The sequence below is a fragment of the Cervus elaphus genome, chromosome 7 (assembly GCF_910594005.1).
Source record: "Cervus elaphus chromosome 7, mCerEla1.1, whole genome shotgun sequence".
Classification (NCBI taxonomy): Eukaryota; Metazoa; Chordata; class Mammalia; order Artiodactyla; family Cervidae; genus Cervus; species Cervus elaphus.
The window spans coordinates 30,655,026-30,672,336 of NC_057821.1; the positions used below are offsets into that span (position 1 = coordinate 30,655,026).

A 17,311-nucleotide genomic window follows, 5' to 3' on the forward strand; every position below is an offset into this window, starting at 1 on the left:
CTGCTCCAAATGCCTGAGGACCTGCTTGGCTGGATCGGATATCAGCGAGCAGGCCACAGATTACAAGGTCTTTGAGAAGAAATTTGAGACAACAGAAAGCTTATCTTCCAACAGAGTTCATGAGAATTCAACCCCATCCAGACTTCAGTTTCAGGAGCAGAGAAAGCCTTTTGTGTGAACCTGGAAGAGGCAGGGCAGATGGAAGGGACTGGGTGTAAAAGGGCTTAGAACTGAAGAGGAAGAAGGTATCACTTCCATAAACAGGAGAGTTCAGTAAAGCTGAGCTGTCAGAGAAAACCTGGAGGGGAGAAGATGGGAGTGAGGATGGGTGGGAGAAATAACTCTGACTCTTCACCAATTCAAATATTAATGCTTTCCAACAAATTTCAGATTGTTACCTTATTAGGATCTTACTAGAAATAGTTTTATGGAGTAAGTGGGGGTAGAGATGATTATTGACAGCGAATGAAGCTTAGTCAGGCCCAAGGCAACCAAGAAGGATTCTCCTGCTTACATGCTTAGTCTTGTCTGACTCTTTGCGACCCCATGGACTGTAGCCTGCCAGACTCCACTGTCAGTGGAATTTTCCCACCAAGAATACTGGAGTGGGTTGCCATTTCCTTCTCCAGGGAAGTTCCTTAACTCATATTTTAGAGCTTTCTCCCAGATACCTTGCCCTGTGAATGTGTACCCATCATTTGTGTTACTCCTGCATTTACAAGCCCTTCTCCAGGGGCCAAGTTCAAGAGTGTCTGAGACACTCAGGCCCCCACAGCTGGACTTCATAGTTAGAAAATACAGTGTGCTGTGGATTAAGTGATGAAAGTTTGAGGGGACAGGACAAAAGATTAATAGTCACGTGGGACAATGCTTTTCAAACTTTAGTTTGCATATAAATTACATGAGAATATTGATTTTAAAAAGCAGATTCTGATTCAGTGGTGGTGACTTTACTTCCTGGGTGCAGAGCTGGCACCTGGGAACTGCCAAGCACTTGGAGAAAGTAGAGGCAGTATTTCAAGTTCCAAAGGGGGATGCCTCCACCTTCACCTGCCAGGATACGGGTGCCAGAACCACCAGTGGGTGGCCCGTCAAGGGGAGGTACTGGGTACAGCTGAGCCTTCAGGGCTTGTGGTCTGGGGTGGAAGAGTGAGGGGGGAGGTGAATGTTGGGGAGAGGGAAGAAGAGGAAGGGGGAGGGATCGCAGGGTGGAGGGAGGTTTGCCCGTGTGTTAATGCTTCTCTGTGATTGGAGGATGAATCTTCAAACTGGTCCCTGCCAGGAGCTCAAAAGGGGTTGAGATCCCTGGGGATCTGAGACTTGCCTGGAAATCCTAGTTCGAGCCATGATCCTGCAGCTCTGGGCCTCCTGTTTTTTCCCACTGTTCCTGGTCAGCTTAGCTCAGCTGACTCCGAAGCAGCAACAGATGAAGGTAAGTGTCCCACAGGGAACCCAGGTGGATTCCAGCACTGATGGTGAACTAGGCTGCCAAGGAAGCCAGTTCTCCCTTCTTCTCTCCTAGGAAGGACGAGATTCATCTCCCCAGCCTTTCCTAGCTGACACCTGCCATTGCCACTGCTGTTCTCTGAGGCAGAGGCTCTCCTAAACTGCCTGTCTTTACGTGGATCATCTTCCCTTAGCCTGAAGGGTCACTGGGCAGAAAATGGAAAAGTGGGTGAAGGACGAAGGCTCCTCTCCCTGTGTTCTGCTTTGCCACTTGCCCCTGGTGGCCGCTGGGTAGCCCAGAACCCATCCTCTCCACCCTGGTCTGGAACACTGGGCAATCTTGCAGGTCCGGGAAACAGGGATGTGAAGTAGTAACTGAATGGAGAAGGAGGCTGAACTGGCAGCTCTTGGAGAAGCTGAAACCCTTGGGCAGGTGGAAAAAGAAGCTGGTGCTGAAATGTGCCCTAAGGAGTTCCAGAGTTGGGAAAGAGTGGCTTTTTTTATTTTATTTTTTCACTTTCAGGGAGTAATAAAAGGCAAAAGGCAAGGAGAGTTGCTTGCTGGTTTTAATTTCAGGGGAAGTGATGTGGCAAGAGCTCAGATCAGAGTAAGATCTTTGCTTTTAAGTCTTTGTACTGCTCCAAATCACCCAATGCTTCCCCCCTACCCCAGGAGAATGTCCACATTTGCTGTCAGTAGCACCCTGTTAAAGATGTGTATATGTGTCTTAGGATGCAAAGTGGCGACTGAAGTAAATGACTGGAGGCAACAAGTTTTAAGTTTAAAATCGGGCATATTCATTCAAAAACACAGCTTCACTGTGACATTAAGCCAGTTAGATATCTTTTATTGACCCCTTTCTTTCCTCTCTAAAAGTTGGAGAAAACCTACCTTGTAGTATAGTGATCCCCAGATTTCAGCTCACATAAGTATCACCTAGAAAGTTTGTTAAAGCACAGATTACTGGGTCACACCTCCAAAGCTTCTGATCCAGTAGGTTTTAGTAGAGCCGCAAATTTGCTTTTCTAATTTGTTCTCAGATGATACTTGTGCAGGTCCTCAAACCACACTTCAAGTGCTCTATTATTGGGTTCATGTGAAGTGTAAAATTATAAATGTAATATCACGACTGGTAACTGTAATAAGATCATTTCCCTTCTCTGAAATTAAAAAAAAAAAAAAAGCATCCATTGAGGGCCATCCACATCTGTGTCAGCAGCTGCTGCCTGATTGGGTGTGGAATTTCTGCTGTAGAATATTATCTTGTGAGTAAACGGCTGTGTTTTTAGGGCATCCTGATCTCTTCAAACAGACCTAAGCAAATTGGAGCAGAACTGAAAGCCAAGAGGGAAAGATCAGGCTCTTCCAAGCTGCAGTATTCTTGGGATTCTACATCCCAGTTCACAAGGTGGCATCCATACATGATAAAGACAGCCGGAAGCTGTTGAGGCATTTTAGCATTTTGTTCCAGATCCTGTCGGCTTTTTTCCCTTGCCATGTTTGTAGGTAGGAATTCTGTTCCCTTTGCTTCCTATTTTACACAGAGATAAGAAAGGGCATTGAGGATGAATTTTGTAAGTACCAATAAGCCCCTACTGGCAAAGCTTTGGAAAATGCCTCTGGGATCTAGAGGAGGAACAAGTTATTTGCTGGGCTCTGGGGGAAGGAAACTACAATGTGAGAACATATGGGTGAGAAATTTATGCAAAACATATTTCTGTTATGAGAAACTCTGCCAAAATCTGTTAAAAATATTTGCGAAGAGATAGGATGACTGGAATGGGGTGTTAGGATATGGAAGAGAGTGCAGGTAAACTGTGAATTGTCAATCGGAGGATGACAGTAAATTGTATTACGATTCAAGGAATGGAAAGATGATTATAAAGTGCTTGTCCCACCATTGCAAAAAAGATTTTAAATTAGAAGGTATAAATTCTAGCTGTGGCATTGTTGTTGTTTAGTCGCTAGGTTGTGTCTGACTCTGTGACCTCATGGACTATAGCCCACCAGGCTCCTCTGTCCATGGGACTTCCAAGGCAAGAATATTGGAGTGGGTTGCCATTTTCTTCTCCAGGGGATCTTGCTGATCTTGGGATCGAACCTGAGTCTCCTGCTGGCAGGCAGATTCTTTACCACTGAACCACCTGGAAAGTCCCAGTTGTGGCATTCAGTCAGTTCAATTGCTCAGTCATGTCTGACTCTGCGACCCCATGAATCGCAGCATGAGGCCTGGGGCCTCCCTGTCCATCACCAACTCCCGGAGTTTACCCAAACTCATGTCCATTGAGTTGGTGATGCCATCCAGCCATTTCATCCTCTGTCGTCCCTTTCTCCTCCTGCCCCCAATCACTCCCAGCATCAGGGTCTTTTCCAATGAGTCAACTCTTCACATGAGGTGGCCAAAGTATTGGAGTTTCCACTTCAGCATCAGTCCTTCCAATGAACACCACATTAGCCGTAACTAAAAATATTACTTGGAATATTCTCTTCAGTTCTTAAGAGTTTCAAAAAGTCCACAGATGTTAGAGATTATCATTTGCTTTATCATCGCATTGCTATGGTTATTTTTGTTATATTTCAGGTGGATTGCTATAAGGGGGTGACAGGCACCATCTATGAGTATGGAGCCCTCACCCTCAATGGTGAGGAGTATATCCAGTTCAAGCAGTATGCGGGCAAGCATGTCCTGTTTGTCAATGTGGCCACCTATTGAGGCTTGACAGCTCAGTATCCAGGTAAGAACTCATGTTTCAACTCTCTTGGAGCTAGCTTTGTCATATGGCCATAGTCTAATTCCAGAAAGTGAGAGTGAAGTCGCTCAGTCGTGTCTGACTCTTTGTGATCCCATGGACTGTAGCCTACCAGGCTCCTCTGTCCATGGGATTTTCCAGGCAAGAATACTGAGTGGGTTGCCATTTCCTTCTCTAGGATATCTTCCCGACCCAGGGACTAAACCCGGGTCCCCTGCACTGTAGGCAGACACTCTACCGTCTGGAGTTAGGGAAGTCCTAACTCCAGAAGGTTTTGCTAATTTGTTATTGGGAGGAAACAAGGGTCTGGGGGAAGGGAGGTGATCATGTGACTCTATCCCCTACATCCTGCCACTGCTCTGCTCCTTAGAAATGTCAGGAGAATTATATTGGGATTTGAGAACTAAGATTCTCCCAGAGATTTAGCAAAGACCACCAGGAATGTATCTGTATTTGAATTTGTTGCTCAACGTTCTGAGGGAAAACATATACTGTAGGGAACCATGGGGCTTCTCAGTAAGAAGATGTTATTAATAGAAAGGACTTATTTGAGGATCTGAGCTTGTGATACGTGAGGGGAAGGGTTCAAGGGATTGAAACTTGGTTCTGGATTGGATGCTGTCAGGAAATGAGGAAACAGGCACAGTGAAGTGATTGTTATCTTAATAAATCATATCTACAGAGTAGGAGGAATAAAGCAAGGATAAACAAACAGCAATCACAAAAAAAAAAAAAACAGCAATCACTTAGATTGGTAAGAATACGGTGATACTTGGTCATTTTTGTGGTTTGAATAATGTTCATGTTTTGTCTGGTTAAAGGTCACTTGTATGATACTGATCTTCTGTGAAACTGTTTATGTTCAAGAGGAGAACAACAAGCTCTAGCTATAACTCCCAGGCCAGAATCTAGCTTTCAGGGGCTAATTTTATCTTTCTCACTGGTAACTTCTGGTAACAGGAGAGAAGATTGACCTTTGAGCCTCTGGAAAAATACCCTTGGGTTCTGCAGGCACTTCCAAATGGCAGAGAAGAGGAAATGTAGTTACCATCTATGCACTCTTTAATTGAAGTGAGGGCTAAGAGGAGATGCCAGCAGATAGAGCTGAGTCTGATTAGGACTGGCTGATGCTGGTCATGAAGTCAGTAAATCTGAACTGAAAATGGCTGAAGTTGGAAATATTGGCACAAGTCCAGACAGACACTGGGAAGCTTCCTGGCAGTGGGAAAGAGCAGTTTGGAGTTTGTAGCCTTAGAATCCCAATGAGTCTTTCAGGGAAATGGCAGCATTTATGTCACTGGAACTGACAAAAAGAATGCTCTGGAGCTAGACTTGGCATTTCTCTGATCCCCTCTATAGCTTCCAGCTTAGAGTAGCAAAGAGTGCTCCTGGGAGGGTGACTGGAGTGTAACATTATGTCACCATGGGGCAGAGTGGGAGGATGGGGATAGAATGTCCATATTGTTTGCCATTCCTTAAAACATTTTTTGATCAATCAACTCAGGAAGGCAAAGGCACTTAAATCTGACTTCTCTTCAGAATCAAACAGGACCCACCCCCAACACACACACACACACACACACACACACACACCAATCTAAGCAACCTGTGCTTTTAAAGAAGGGCTCCTATTGGATGACAAAGTGGAGCCACTTATGGGAACTTCTGCACAAGAAAAATGGGAACTGTTTGGATGTGTTTTTGGAAGTCTGTGTTCTAGCCTTTTGCTCTGTTTCCTCAAACTTTGTGATCTTGAATCTTTCCCTTCATAGTCCTCAGCTTATTCATGTGATAGATACTGCTTTTACTGCTCAAGATAGAGCTACCCATGCTGTTCACCCTCTGCTTACAGAACTGAATGCACTACAGGAGGAGCTGAAGCCTTTTGGTGTAGTTGTATTGGGCTTTCCCTGCAACCAATTTGGAAAACAAGAGCCAGCAAAGAACTCAGAGATCCTTATGGGGCTTAAGTAAGTGCCTGCTTTGGACCCTGCGAGACCGTGTTAGAATTTTCCTTCCACATTCCACCTAGAGGCTTCTCATTCTGGAGACTTCTGGGGTGATTGACAGATTAATTGGTTCAAGAACATAATTTTGATGCCTTGAATTCAGTTATGCCCTGCTGGTAGTGCTCAACAATTCTCTCTACCTTTGAGTTGTTTAATGATAAGACTACAGGAAATCTAATGAAAAAGAAGCACATGAAAAAGGAGAAAACCTAGGAAATAGAAATGAATCAAGAATTTTAACCTTAAAATATTGCTTTCCAATTTTCTTTTTAAATATTTTTATTGGAGTATAGTTGATTTACAATATTGTGTTAATTTCAGATGTATAGCAAAGTGAATCAGTTCTACATGCACATATATCCACTCTTTTAGATCTTTTCCCCATATAGGTCATTATAGAGTACTGAATAGAGTTCCCTGGGCTATACAGCAGGTCCTTATTACTTTTCTATTTTATATATAGTAGTGTGTATATCTCAATCCCAATCTCCCAGTTTATCCTTGGTAACCATAACATTGGGCTTCCCGGGTGACTCAGATGGTAAAGAATCTGTCTGCAATGCAGGAGACCTGGGTTTGATCCCTGGGTCAGGAAGATCCCCTAGAGAAGGGAATGGCAACCTGATCCAGTATACTTGCCTGGAAAATTACATGGACAAAGGAGCCTGATGGGCTAGAATCCATGGGGCCGCAATTAGTCTGATAGGACTGAGCACACACAACCATAAGATTCTTTTCCATATCTGTGACTCTATTTGTTTTGTAAATAAGTTTATTTGTACCATTTTTAAAGATTCAATATATAAGTGATAACATATTTGTTTCTCTCTGTTTGACTTAATTCACTTAATTTACTGTGATAATATCTAGATCCATCCATGTTGCTGTAAATGGCATTATTTCATTCTTTTTTATGGCTGAGGAATATCCTGCTTCCAATTTTCTTGGAATTCTCTTTTGACTCCTTAAGGCATATGCATGAAGTCCTGATTCCCAAAGACCGCTCTTTCCTCATCTTCCCTGTCTACAACCTCTCTTTATCTCTAATTTCACTTTGTGGCCACATTGTGGTGGCCATTATTATCCACTCTTTTCTTAATTTGAATGGTCTCAGGATTGTTCTGGTTCATTGCAGATATGTACGTCCAGGTGGTGGCTTTGTTCCCAATTTTCAGCTCTTTGAGAAAGGGGATGTGAATGGAGAAAAAGAACAGAAGGTCTTTACCTTCCTGAAGGTAAGTGAACATAAACCTGGTCAGGTAGGTAACAATGCCCTGAAAGCATGGGGCTCAAGTCTAGGATTGAGTTTGGACTCCTTGGAAAGAAATTCTCAGATAAGTTCATGGATAGTGGCAATATTTGTTGTGAAGCTTTAGCTTCAAGTAATGGAAATATATAAATATGATTGCTCTAGTATAGACTAACATTCCTTACTGAATGGTAATGATTCATTTATTCAACATTTATCAAATCTTTTGTTATGTGCAAGAACTGTGCTATACAATGAGTTAACAAATGTTAATAGGGCATAATTTCTTCCTTGAAAGAATTCATATCTAATCAGGGAGACACAGAAATAGGTAATAAAGAGTGTCATAGAGTATCAGAACCATAGAAAACAGAACAGAACAGAACAAAAAGACCCCCTTTTTTTAAGCTAAAGAAACTGAAGCTTTAGAAGTGTTATGACTTACAAAAAAAAAACAAACAAAACAGAAGATAGTCTTTCTTTGAAGCACTGTGATATAATCATGGGATTGAGGGAGAAACAGAGAAAGGAATAAACTTTTCTATTTGCTATCATACTAACTCTTGGTTGTTGATTGTACTGGTAATGATGTACTGAAATGTCTATGGTTCATTAGGAGCATGTCAATTAGTTAATATACTGAGATACATACTGGTGAGTAGACACTCTAGGGGTGGGGATAAGATGAGACCACACAGAAACAGAAAAAACATTGTTGATTTCTCTCTCTCTGCTCCAGAACTCCTGCCCTCCAACCTCTGATCTTTTGGGCTCATCAAGTCAGCTCTTCTGGGAGCCCATGAAGGTCCATGACATTCGCTGGAACTTTGAGAAGTTTCTAGTGGGGCCTGATGGAGTCCCTGTCATGCGTTGGTACCACCGGGCTTCAGTCAGCACAGTTAAATCAGACATGCTGGAGTACCTGAAGCAGTTCAAAAGTGAATAGGAAGGTCCAGACACTGTCAGAAGTTGCCTCCCATCTGAAGAACATGTTTAAGGATCCCATCTTTGCTTCAGGTCCTTTCCCACCCAGCCTCCATATGACCAAACTATCCTGTAGAGCCCAAATGTGTGTGTGTGTGAGAGACAGAGGCAGAGAGAGAGAGAGAGAAACAATTAAGGAAAAGAAAACCTGTCTCCCAACTCTCTAATCTCAAAATATCAAAATTTTTCCACTCCATTCCAAAGGAAAATCATATTATAGATAGGGACTACCCATGTTCCTAAAAACACAATCCCCAGAAGTCCTGACATCCATCCTTTCCCAATGCTAAAGGTTTAAGAAAAGCGGAAACTGGCAGCAAGACTCTCAGGATCTCCTTAATAGCCTCTTCTCTCCTCCAAGACAGGCATGTGTTGTTAAATTCTTCCTTTCCCTAGTTAGTTTTCGTTTAGTCCCCTGATACCCCGAGTTCTCTTGTAGGATCTCTGAAGGCAGAGTGAGAGCAGGAACTTCATCTCACATGAGCGAAGGGGCATCTCCATGATGGTGGGTCCCAAAGCCCCTGTGGGCAGGACCCAACCAGAACCTTCCTTGGTGCCTGTCCCTTAGTGCATTCAGGTCATGGCACCTGGGCAGGGATGTTCCTTCATTCGGAATGATGGGTTTCTATCCTCACCCTTTAAACTCATCCTTATCGCTGTCTCAAATTAAAAAGAATTCTGCAGCAGCTGGTTTCCCGTGGTGTTTTTCCAGTCCTATATTATGTGTGGAGTCATGCCACTTCTTCCTCTCACTTCATTGCTGCTTCCGTAAGCACCTAGCTCACCTAGCTCTTAAGTATTTTGTTTTTCTCATAAGTGCTCTAGACCTTTCGTTGGCTCATCCGAAAACACCGGGTGGGACTGGCTGCACACAGCTGCTGTGACACAAACACGAAACTTTCGGAGTCAGCCCCCTACTGCCTCATTCAGATCCCCTGGGGAGTCCCTTCTTGAATCTTCTCTCTCTCTCAACAAATAGGCATACATTTTTGTTTACAAAATTAATTTCTGCTCGCTATTAAAAATCTAAAAACACATACAAGTAGAAGAAAAGCATACCAAAACCCACTTCTAATCAGAGGAGTCTAGAATATACAGGAAGCCCTATCTAGCCCATCCTGTTTTATAATTAAACTTCAATCTTCATATGAAGACAAATTTCAGAATATCAGAAACAGAAAAGATCGTATGAAGAATAAAATAGGTGGTTTTTTCTTTCCCTTTTCACAAATTACCATTAACACAGCTACTTGCACTTTAAAAGGGTCTTTTTGTCCTTAAAAAAGTACACGAAATCTAAGTATCAGTGAATAATGTCAAATATAATCCTGGTTTGTACCTAAATAGATGTGATCCCTGACTTAATCTTTATACAGCAACATGAAAATTGACAGACTAAGCCAGAAATGACCAGGAAAGTGATTCTTAAGACTAAATATTCATAGATGATAGACACACATGAGAAATGGAAAATATTTTCAAAATATTTGGATGTTTTGTCTTCTTGAACTCAAAATCTAGTAAGAAAAAAAAATGGATTAAAAAAAAAAAGCTGGGGGTGGGGGGTGGGGGGACTTCCCTGTGGTCCAGTGGCTAAGACTCCATGCTCCCAAGACAGGGGCCCCGAGTTCAATCCTTGGTCAGGGAACCAGATCCCACATGCTGCAACTGAAGGGCCTACACATTCCCACAAAGATTGAAGATCCTGTGTGCTGCAGTTAAGACCCAGTACAGCCGAAAAAAAAAAAAAAAAAAGCTGAGGCTTCCCTAGTGGTTCAATGGTATAAAGAATCCACCTGCCAATGCAGGAGACACAGGTTTGATCCCTGATCAAGGAGGATCTCACATGCCCCTCACATGCCACAGAGCAACTAAGCCAATGCGCCACAACTATTAAGCCTGTGCTGTAAAGCCCAGGAGCCCACAACTACCAAAGCCTGGGCACCCTAGAGCCCATGTTCCCCAACCAGAGAAGCCACAGCAATAAGAAGCCCAGGTCCCACAACTAGAGAGTAGCCCCTGCTTGCCACAACTAGAGAAAAGCCCTTGAAGCAACAAAGACCCAGCAGAGCCAAAAATAAATAAAATTATATATTTTTAAAAAACTGAATGTCCTTGAACATGTGTGAATCTGTGACCCCATGGACTGTAGCCCACCAGTCTCCTCTGTCCATGGAATTTTCCAGGCAAGAATACATACCACAGTGGGTTGCCATTTCTTACTCCATGGTAACTTTCTGATCCAGAGATCAAACCCACATCTCTTGCATCTCCTGCATTTTCAGGGGGATTCTTTACCACTGAGCCACCTGGGAAGCCTGTCCTTGGTCATAACCCACAGGATTTGAGACACCATACATCTTTTACTAGGCAATAGGGTAATTAGGGCAGTGACAGGATTGCAGAACCAGCTACCAGTGGTGTTGAAAAATGTGTGCTTCATTTATTTGTTATCTTTAAATCTCTGCAGTTCTTGAGAACCCCCAAGGACCTGAATTGTCCTCAGAAGGGTTCCAAATCTGTCACTATTTTCAGATCAGAATACTCAAGGTGCAGGAAGTGGGTGGAGGATGATGGGATGATACAATGTATAAAATCCTCTCAAGATACTGGTCCAGCCCAAACCAGGAAACTAGTTGGACAAAAGTGGATGCCCCAGGGGAGCAACATCCCATGTTCAACAGTGAAGAACCTAAAATGATGAAGGCGGAGAACTGTGGTTTCAACCTGAGTCTGTTATACTCGAGTGTTCGCTTCAGTCATGTCCGACTTTGTGTGACCCCATAGATGGCAGCCCACAGGCTCCTCCGTCCCTGGGATTCTCCAGACAAGAATACTGGAGTGGGTTGCCATTTCCTTCTCCAATGCATGAAAGTGAAAAGTGAAAGTGAAGTCACTCAGTTGTGTCTGACTCTTAGCGACCCCATGGACTGTAGCCTACCAGGCTCCTCCGTCCATGGGATTCTCCAGGCAAGAATACTGGAGAGGGCTGCCATTTCCTTCTCCACTTGAGTATCTAGGAGGTCTCAATCCTGCCACTGCTCTGGAAAGTCCAGGTGTCATACCCCTTATGCCCTCCAGTGGCTGGCCCTGAAGAGAAAAAAGAGAGTTGTTCTGGGGATAGCCAAGACCAGAGAAATGAAAAAAAAAATTCCCTTGCACTGGGAGATGAGGGCAGGTGAGAGATGGGTGTGGAAGCAGCAGTCCTGATCAGAATGTTGCTTCTGATGACGATGATGGTAGTCTTTATAAAAAGAGAAGATCAAGAGATACAACTTTCCACTTCTCCCTTCCTCACCAATCCATGTAACAGATCTTAGCCCTGGAGAAAGCCACAGGCAGAAACTTCTGGGAGGGGCAGACTGCCCAGAAGGGTCTCAGGAACTCTAGTCTGTTACAGCAGTTAAAACTTGACTGTGACTATCATGGTGATTATCACTCTCATGACTGGCACTACTACTGCTGTGAATTTTTTTTTGAACCAGAGGTTCGTACAATCTATCATGGAAAGACCTGAGCTAATTGGCTCCAAAACCAGTGTTGTCACATGAATCTACTACCCGAACACACCACCCAGCAGGCATCTAGAAAGAATAAGGCTCTGCTAATCACAAAACCTTTGAGGAGAGTCCCTGGGGGACAGTGTTCTAAAGTCCCAGAGAACCAGGACTCAGACCTTCTCAAACTGTCCTTTCCCAGTTTGTTAAGCAGCCCATCCCTGGAAGTAAGACCCCAATACAGTCTCCCCCCTGAGAGATGCTGCAGAGATGTGGTATTTTCCCTGTGGACTGTGTGATTCTTAGGCTTTGAAAGACCCCACAGTAGTTCTGGAAGCTGGATTCCCCAAACCTGATAAAGAGTAGCCGAAGTCTCTTCCACAGCACATTGAATCTTGCTCTGTGATCTCATGAATACTTCTTGACTTGGCTTCAGGTCCCAGTAGACAGACCCTGAGACTAGGATTCAGGTACACATAATTTATTAAGAGAGTAGTTTAAGAAAAGGGAATCAGTGAAGAAAGATAGGGTAGGGGAAAGAGAGAAGTAAGGATGCAACTTCTGATGAAGTTTAGCTTCAGATAAATTGCACTATAATTATTTCCACCGTGAAGGAAGAGGGATGGACTTTTGTAACACGTTCATCAATCATTAGCTGTGGGCTCACCCTCCGACCCCAGAGGCATAACCAGTGTGAGACGGCTCCCCTTGGTTAAAGGAAATTCTCTGAAGAAGATGGCAGCTGAGGATAATGAGACTTGGCATTGGAACTGTGACGACCCTGAGAAGAGTCTCAGGTTTGCCGGCGGAGTTTAGGGGTCCGCGAAAAGAAGTTACATTTCTTGTCCGCAACCGGAAAACAGACAAGCTCCCCTCCCCACTCCCAGCCCCCTCATGTCTAACCACCTGGAATTCGAGGCGCGACCTTTTAAAGAACCTGTTGTAAAAGATATGGAAAGAAACACCTGTGCGACAGACGCACTTTTTCGCTGAATACGTTCATGGCCTTAATTCCCAAAGTTCAGGGCTGGGATCCGTGATGCGCCTCTTCGTAGCCACCCGGGTCCTGCGGGTTCCCACCCTAAGGACGCAGTCTGGACCGCTCCTCGGGTCTCTCCTCCCCAGTCCCGGGCCTCTCTGCCCACGTCATGAGTCGTCTCAGCTCCCGCCTGTCCTTGGGGCCCCCAGACCCACCCCGGCTCCCAGGGCCCTTCCCCCACCCACACGGGCCTGCTGGGGACGCGCAGCCACGAACCTGTGCGCAGCGCCCCCCTCGTCCGGCTTTCTGCTCGTGCCCCCCAGGAGTGGGAGGGTGTGCGACCGAGGGTGGAGGGCACCAGGGAGCGGGAGGGGCTCACCGCGGGGTGCAGGGACTGGGTTAGAGGGGGGAAGGCGTTACCTTTTCTACGAGCTGATTTTCCGGACCACCTGACTCCGAGAGGAACAGAGGAGGACAAGAAGTCGGGGGGAACTGAAGTGAACAGTCTTTTTCCGGGTTGGACTTTTTCAAGCGCTCACCAAATTTCCTGAGGCGGAAGCTGCCGAGGTTCCTGCCGACCCCTATCCCCACTCCCACCTCCACACCCGTCTCAAAAGGCTCCGGGTGGAAAGATGTCACGACAGATTTTGACCCTGCTCTTGAGAATGACAGCGCGGGATTTGAAGAGAAACTGCACGGGCTGACACCTGTAGCTGAAGGAAGCAATGGCCCTTGGGTCCAGCCCCTCGGCTCCACTCGAAAGACGCAGGTTCCTCCTCCTACCAGTCTGGCCCTTCAGGTACCTCAAATGAGTTACTTTATCACATATGGCCCGTTATTTCCTGCAAATATTCGAAGTTTCTTTTTTTTAAGATTACATATATTTTAAAAAATACATACTGTAATAGTCTTTATCACTTATTTCCTAGCCGCGACTGTCTGTGACTCTTTTCCCTGGGATAACAGAAATATCCTTGTCTAACGCTCCACCTGCCTATTACCGTTGCTGCCCTATTTTTCTGCCCTCAGCGCGTTCTCAGAAAGTGAAGCATCTCCCTGGAGTTGGCATAGTACAGCATAGTTTCGGAAGGCAACAGATTACCAACTGGATTGTTGTTGTTTAGACGCCAGGTCCTGTCTGACTCTTTTTCGAACCATGGACTGTAGCCCACCAGACTCCTCTGTCCATGAGACTTCCCAGGCAAGAATACTGGACTGGGTTGCCATTTCTTTCTCCAGGTAATCTTCCCCACTCAGGGATGGAATCCCCTTCTGGTGCATTGCCAGGCGGATTCTTTACCACTCTGCCAACAACCGGATAGTTGTTGTTCAGTGACTAAGTAGTACCGGACTCTTTGTGACCCCATGGACTGCAGCTCTCTAGGCTTCCCTGTCCTTCACTGTCTCCCAGAGTTTGCTTGAAACTCATGTCCATTGAGTCCATGCAGCCATCCAACCATCTCATCCTCTGTCACCTGCTTCTCCTCTTGCCCTTCTCCAGCATCAGGGTCTTTTCCGATGAGTTGGCTCATCAGGTGGCCAAAGTATTGGAGCTTCAGCTTCATCATCAGTCCTTCCAATGAATATTCAAGGTTGACTTCCTTTAGGATTGACTAGTTTGATCTCCTTGCTGTCCAAGGGACTCTTGAGAGTCTTCTCCAGCACCACAATTCCTAAGTATAAATTCTTCATCCCTCAACCTTATTTATGGTCCAACTCTCACAGCTGTACGTGATTACTGGAAAAACCATAGCTTTGACCAAACAGACCTTTGTTAACAAAGTGATTTCTCTGCTTTTTAATATACCCTGTAGGTTTGTCATAGCTTTTCTTCCATGGAGCAAGCGTCCTTTAATTTTGTGGCTGCAGTCACCATCCACAGTGATATTGGAGCTCAAGAAAATAAAATCTGTCACTTTTTCCCCATCTATTTGCCATGAAGTGATGGGACTGCATGCTATAATCTTAGTTTTTTTAATGTTGAGTTTTAACACAGCTATTTCACTCTCCTTTCACTCCCGTCAAGAGGCTTTTAGTTCCTCTTTGCTTTCTGCCATGAGTGGTATCATCTGTATATCTGAGGATTTTATTTTCTTGGGCTCTACAATCACTGTGGATGGCGACTGAAGCCATGAGATTAAAAGACACTTGCTCCTTGGAAGAAAAGCTATGACAAACCTATACAAAACCTGCTAAAAAGCAGAGATATCACCTTGCCAACAAAGGTCCCTATAGACAAAGTTATGTTTTTTCCATAGCTTTTGTTGATATTTCTTGATTCCAGCTTGTGAGTCATCCAGCCTGGCATTTTGCATGATAAATACTCAGCATATAAGTTTAAACATGGTGAGGATATACAGTCTTAATGTACTCCTTTCCCAATTTTGAACCAGTCCATTGTTCCATGTCCAGTTCTAACTGTTGCCTCTTATCCTGCATACAGGTGTCTCAGGAGGCAAGTAAGGTGGTCTGATATCCCCATCTCTTGAAGAATTTTCCAGTTTGTCATGATCCACATAAAGGTTTTAGTGTAGTCAATAAAACACAAGTAGATGTTTTGTTTGAAATTCCCTTACTTTTTCTATGTCCAATGGATGTTGGCAATTTGATCTCTGGTTCCTCTGCCTTTTCTAAATCCAGTTTGTACATCTGGAAGTTCTTGGTTCAGAAGTTCCAGAACTTCCTCAGTTCTGGAAGCCTAGCTTGAAGGATTTTGAGCATTACTTTGTTAGCAGCATCTATTACTGGGAAAAGACATCTTGATTCAGTTCAAGAGTACTTGTTCCTAGGTTTGAGACAAGTTTGGAACCAATCAATTAAATGGCATAAAATAAGAAAAAAGTGGAAACACTCACCCCAGTTCCTCTAGTTTGATGGGTAAAGCAATGTATGTTCTCTATAGAGAAGAACATGGGATTTTGAGGTAATTTCAATGAAAGAAAAAATCATTCCAGTGAAACTACTGGCTACATTTTTGTTCCCTCAGCTTTCTCTCACCATATTCTACAAGACAGAGAATCTGGTAATCAGTTCCTGGTGTTCAGTCACTGCTCCCAGAGTTTCCTGCCTATTCAAACAGTGGAGCCATGACAACAATCAAGAGATAATCGCCCTATTTTAAGATGTTGTAGTTACTTGTATCTTCTAGCTTACCAGTCTTTTAGGCAACATTGATGATCACAAAATGGCCCTAGATTTTTCTATGAATGAAATCACAATGAATGTATGGAGTCTTACTCTAGCCAAAATACATGAGATTTTAGAACTTTTATTCAACAAGTGTCTGACTAGTTTGTTTGGGCACTGGTCTCTCAAGTGAAACTTGAGCTCAGGAAGTTCCCAAGTTCTTTTACAGACATCATAACCACTCTTTACCATCCTCAGAGAAAAAGTTGAGGATCTTTTTATGCTGGCTTCCTCCTTACTCACACCCAATACTTCAATGATCTTGTCTAGGAATAAGTTGTTCAGATTTCTAATTTATCAGTGACTTGTAAACCAAATCTTAACTGACCTTTCCTAGTTTACAAATTTCCTCCCTAATTACTTTGTTACTACCTTGCTCTAAATTTGTAATCTTCAAAGCAATAGTTTCTTCTTTAAGGTTGTAAGGAACCTTCTTTAAATCAACTATATCCCTAGAGTAGAACAGAATAAACCACTGCAAGTCAGTAGATGTTACTCTGGTTTCTAGCTCTTCATACTCTTGTTGAGCCAAGAGCTCCATGTGAAGAGGGCAAATGCACGGACAAAATTCTCCAGAACAGAACTGGGTTGTACTAGGCTAGGGTTCTTGAAAAAAATAATGCAGATAGCTATTGCCAGTAAGTATTTTCCACAAAGCAGGTGGCATTGTAGGGGGTGTAGCTCAGTGGTAGAGCGCGTGCTTAGCATGCACGAGGCCCCGGGTTCAATCCCCGGCACCTCCAGCTAAGACTTAGCTTTTTGTGTAGCAATTCTTCAGTGCTACTTAAGGTAGCTCTTAGTTTTCCTACCTGTTGAAACTTGTCACTCATAACTCTTGCTGATTTGCTCAAACTTATATTCTTGTAATTGGACAATGTTGCTTTACAATGTTCTGTTGGTTTCTGCTGTACAACCATGCGAATCAGTCGTAATTATATACATATCCCCTCCTTCTGGAACTTCCCTCCCTTCCCTCTAGCCTTCCCACCTCCCATCCCCCGCCCTTCTAGGTTATCACAGAGCTCCAGGCTGGACTCCTTGTGTTATATAGCAACTTCCCACTTTACACATGACAATGTTTATATATGTCATGCTACTTTATCAATTCATTTCAGAGCCAACTACAGGGTAGTGTAGTTCTTTTTTTTTTTCTTAAGCTCCCCCAATCCCTGCTCCCTACTGGAGTGAAGTAAAATGAGGCAGATTTAACT

At 43.9% G+C, this 17,311-nt stretch overlaps 3 protein-coding genes and 1 non-coding gene across 6 annotated transcripts in view; 3 read left to right on the forward strand and 1 right to left on the reverse strand.

The window, feature by feature from the left end:
- GPX5 (glutathione peroxidase 5) overlaps positions 1-13,507 on the reverse strand; it is a 39,352-nt gene extending 25,845 nt beyond the window's left edge. For all 3 annotated transcript variants that reach the window (XM_043908264.1, XM_043908265.1, XM_043908261.1), the window contains exon 1: positions 13,335-13,507. The gene's annotated coding sequence lies outside the window, so the exon portion shown is untranslated. The remainder of the gene's footprint in view (positions 1-13,334) is intronic.
- GPX6 (glutathione peroxidase 6) lies at positions 1,346-8,460 on the forward strand. The gene is made up of 5 exons (XM_043908269.1): positions 1,346-1,432; positions 4,028-4,181; positions 6,049-6,166; positions 7,341-7,440; positions 8,194-8,460. Exons 1-5 carry the CDS (start codon positions 1,346-1,348, stop codon positions 8,398-8,400), a joined length of 666 nt encoding a protein of 221 aa, XP_043764204.1. The 3' UTR covers positions 8,401-8,460.
- Positions 13,508-13,633: 126 nt separating the features above from the next.
- Positions 13,634-17,311, forward strand: part of LOC122697376 (zinc finger and SCAN domain-containing protein 12-like) — a 66,131-nt gene continuing 62,453 nt past the window's right edge. The window contains exon 1 of the mRNA XM_043908170.1: positions 13,634-13,713. The gene's annotated coding sequence lies outside the window, so the exon portion shown is untranslated. The remainder of the gene's footprint in view (positions 13,714-17,311) is intronic.
- Positions 16,772-16,843, forward strand: TRNAA-AGC. The gene has a single exon. It is a non-coding gene; the product is annotated as a tRNA-Ala (tRNA).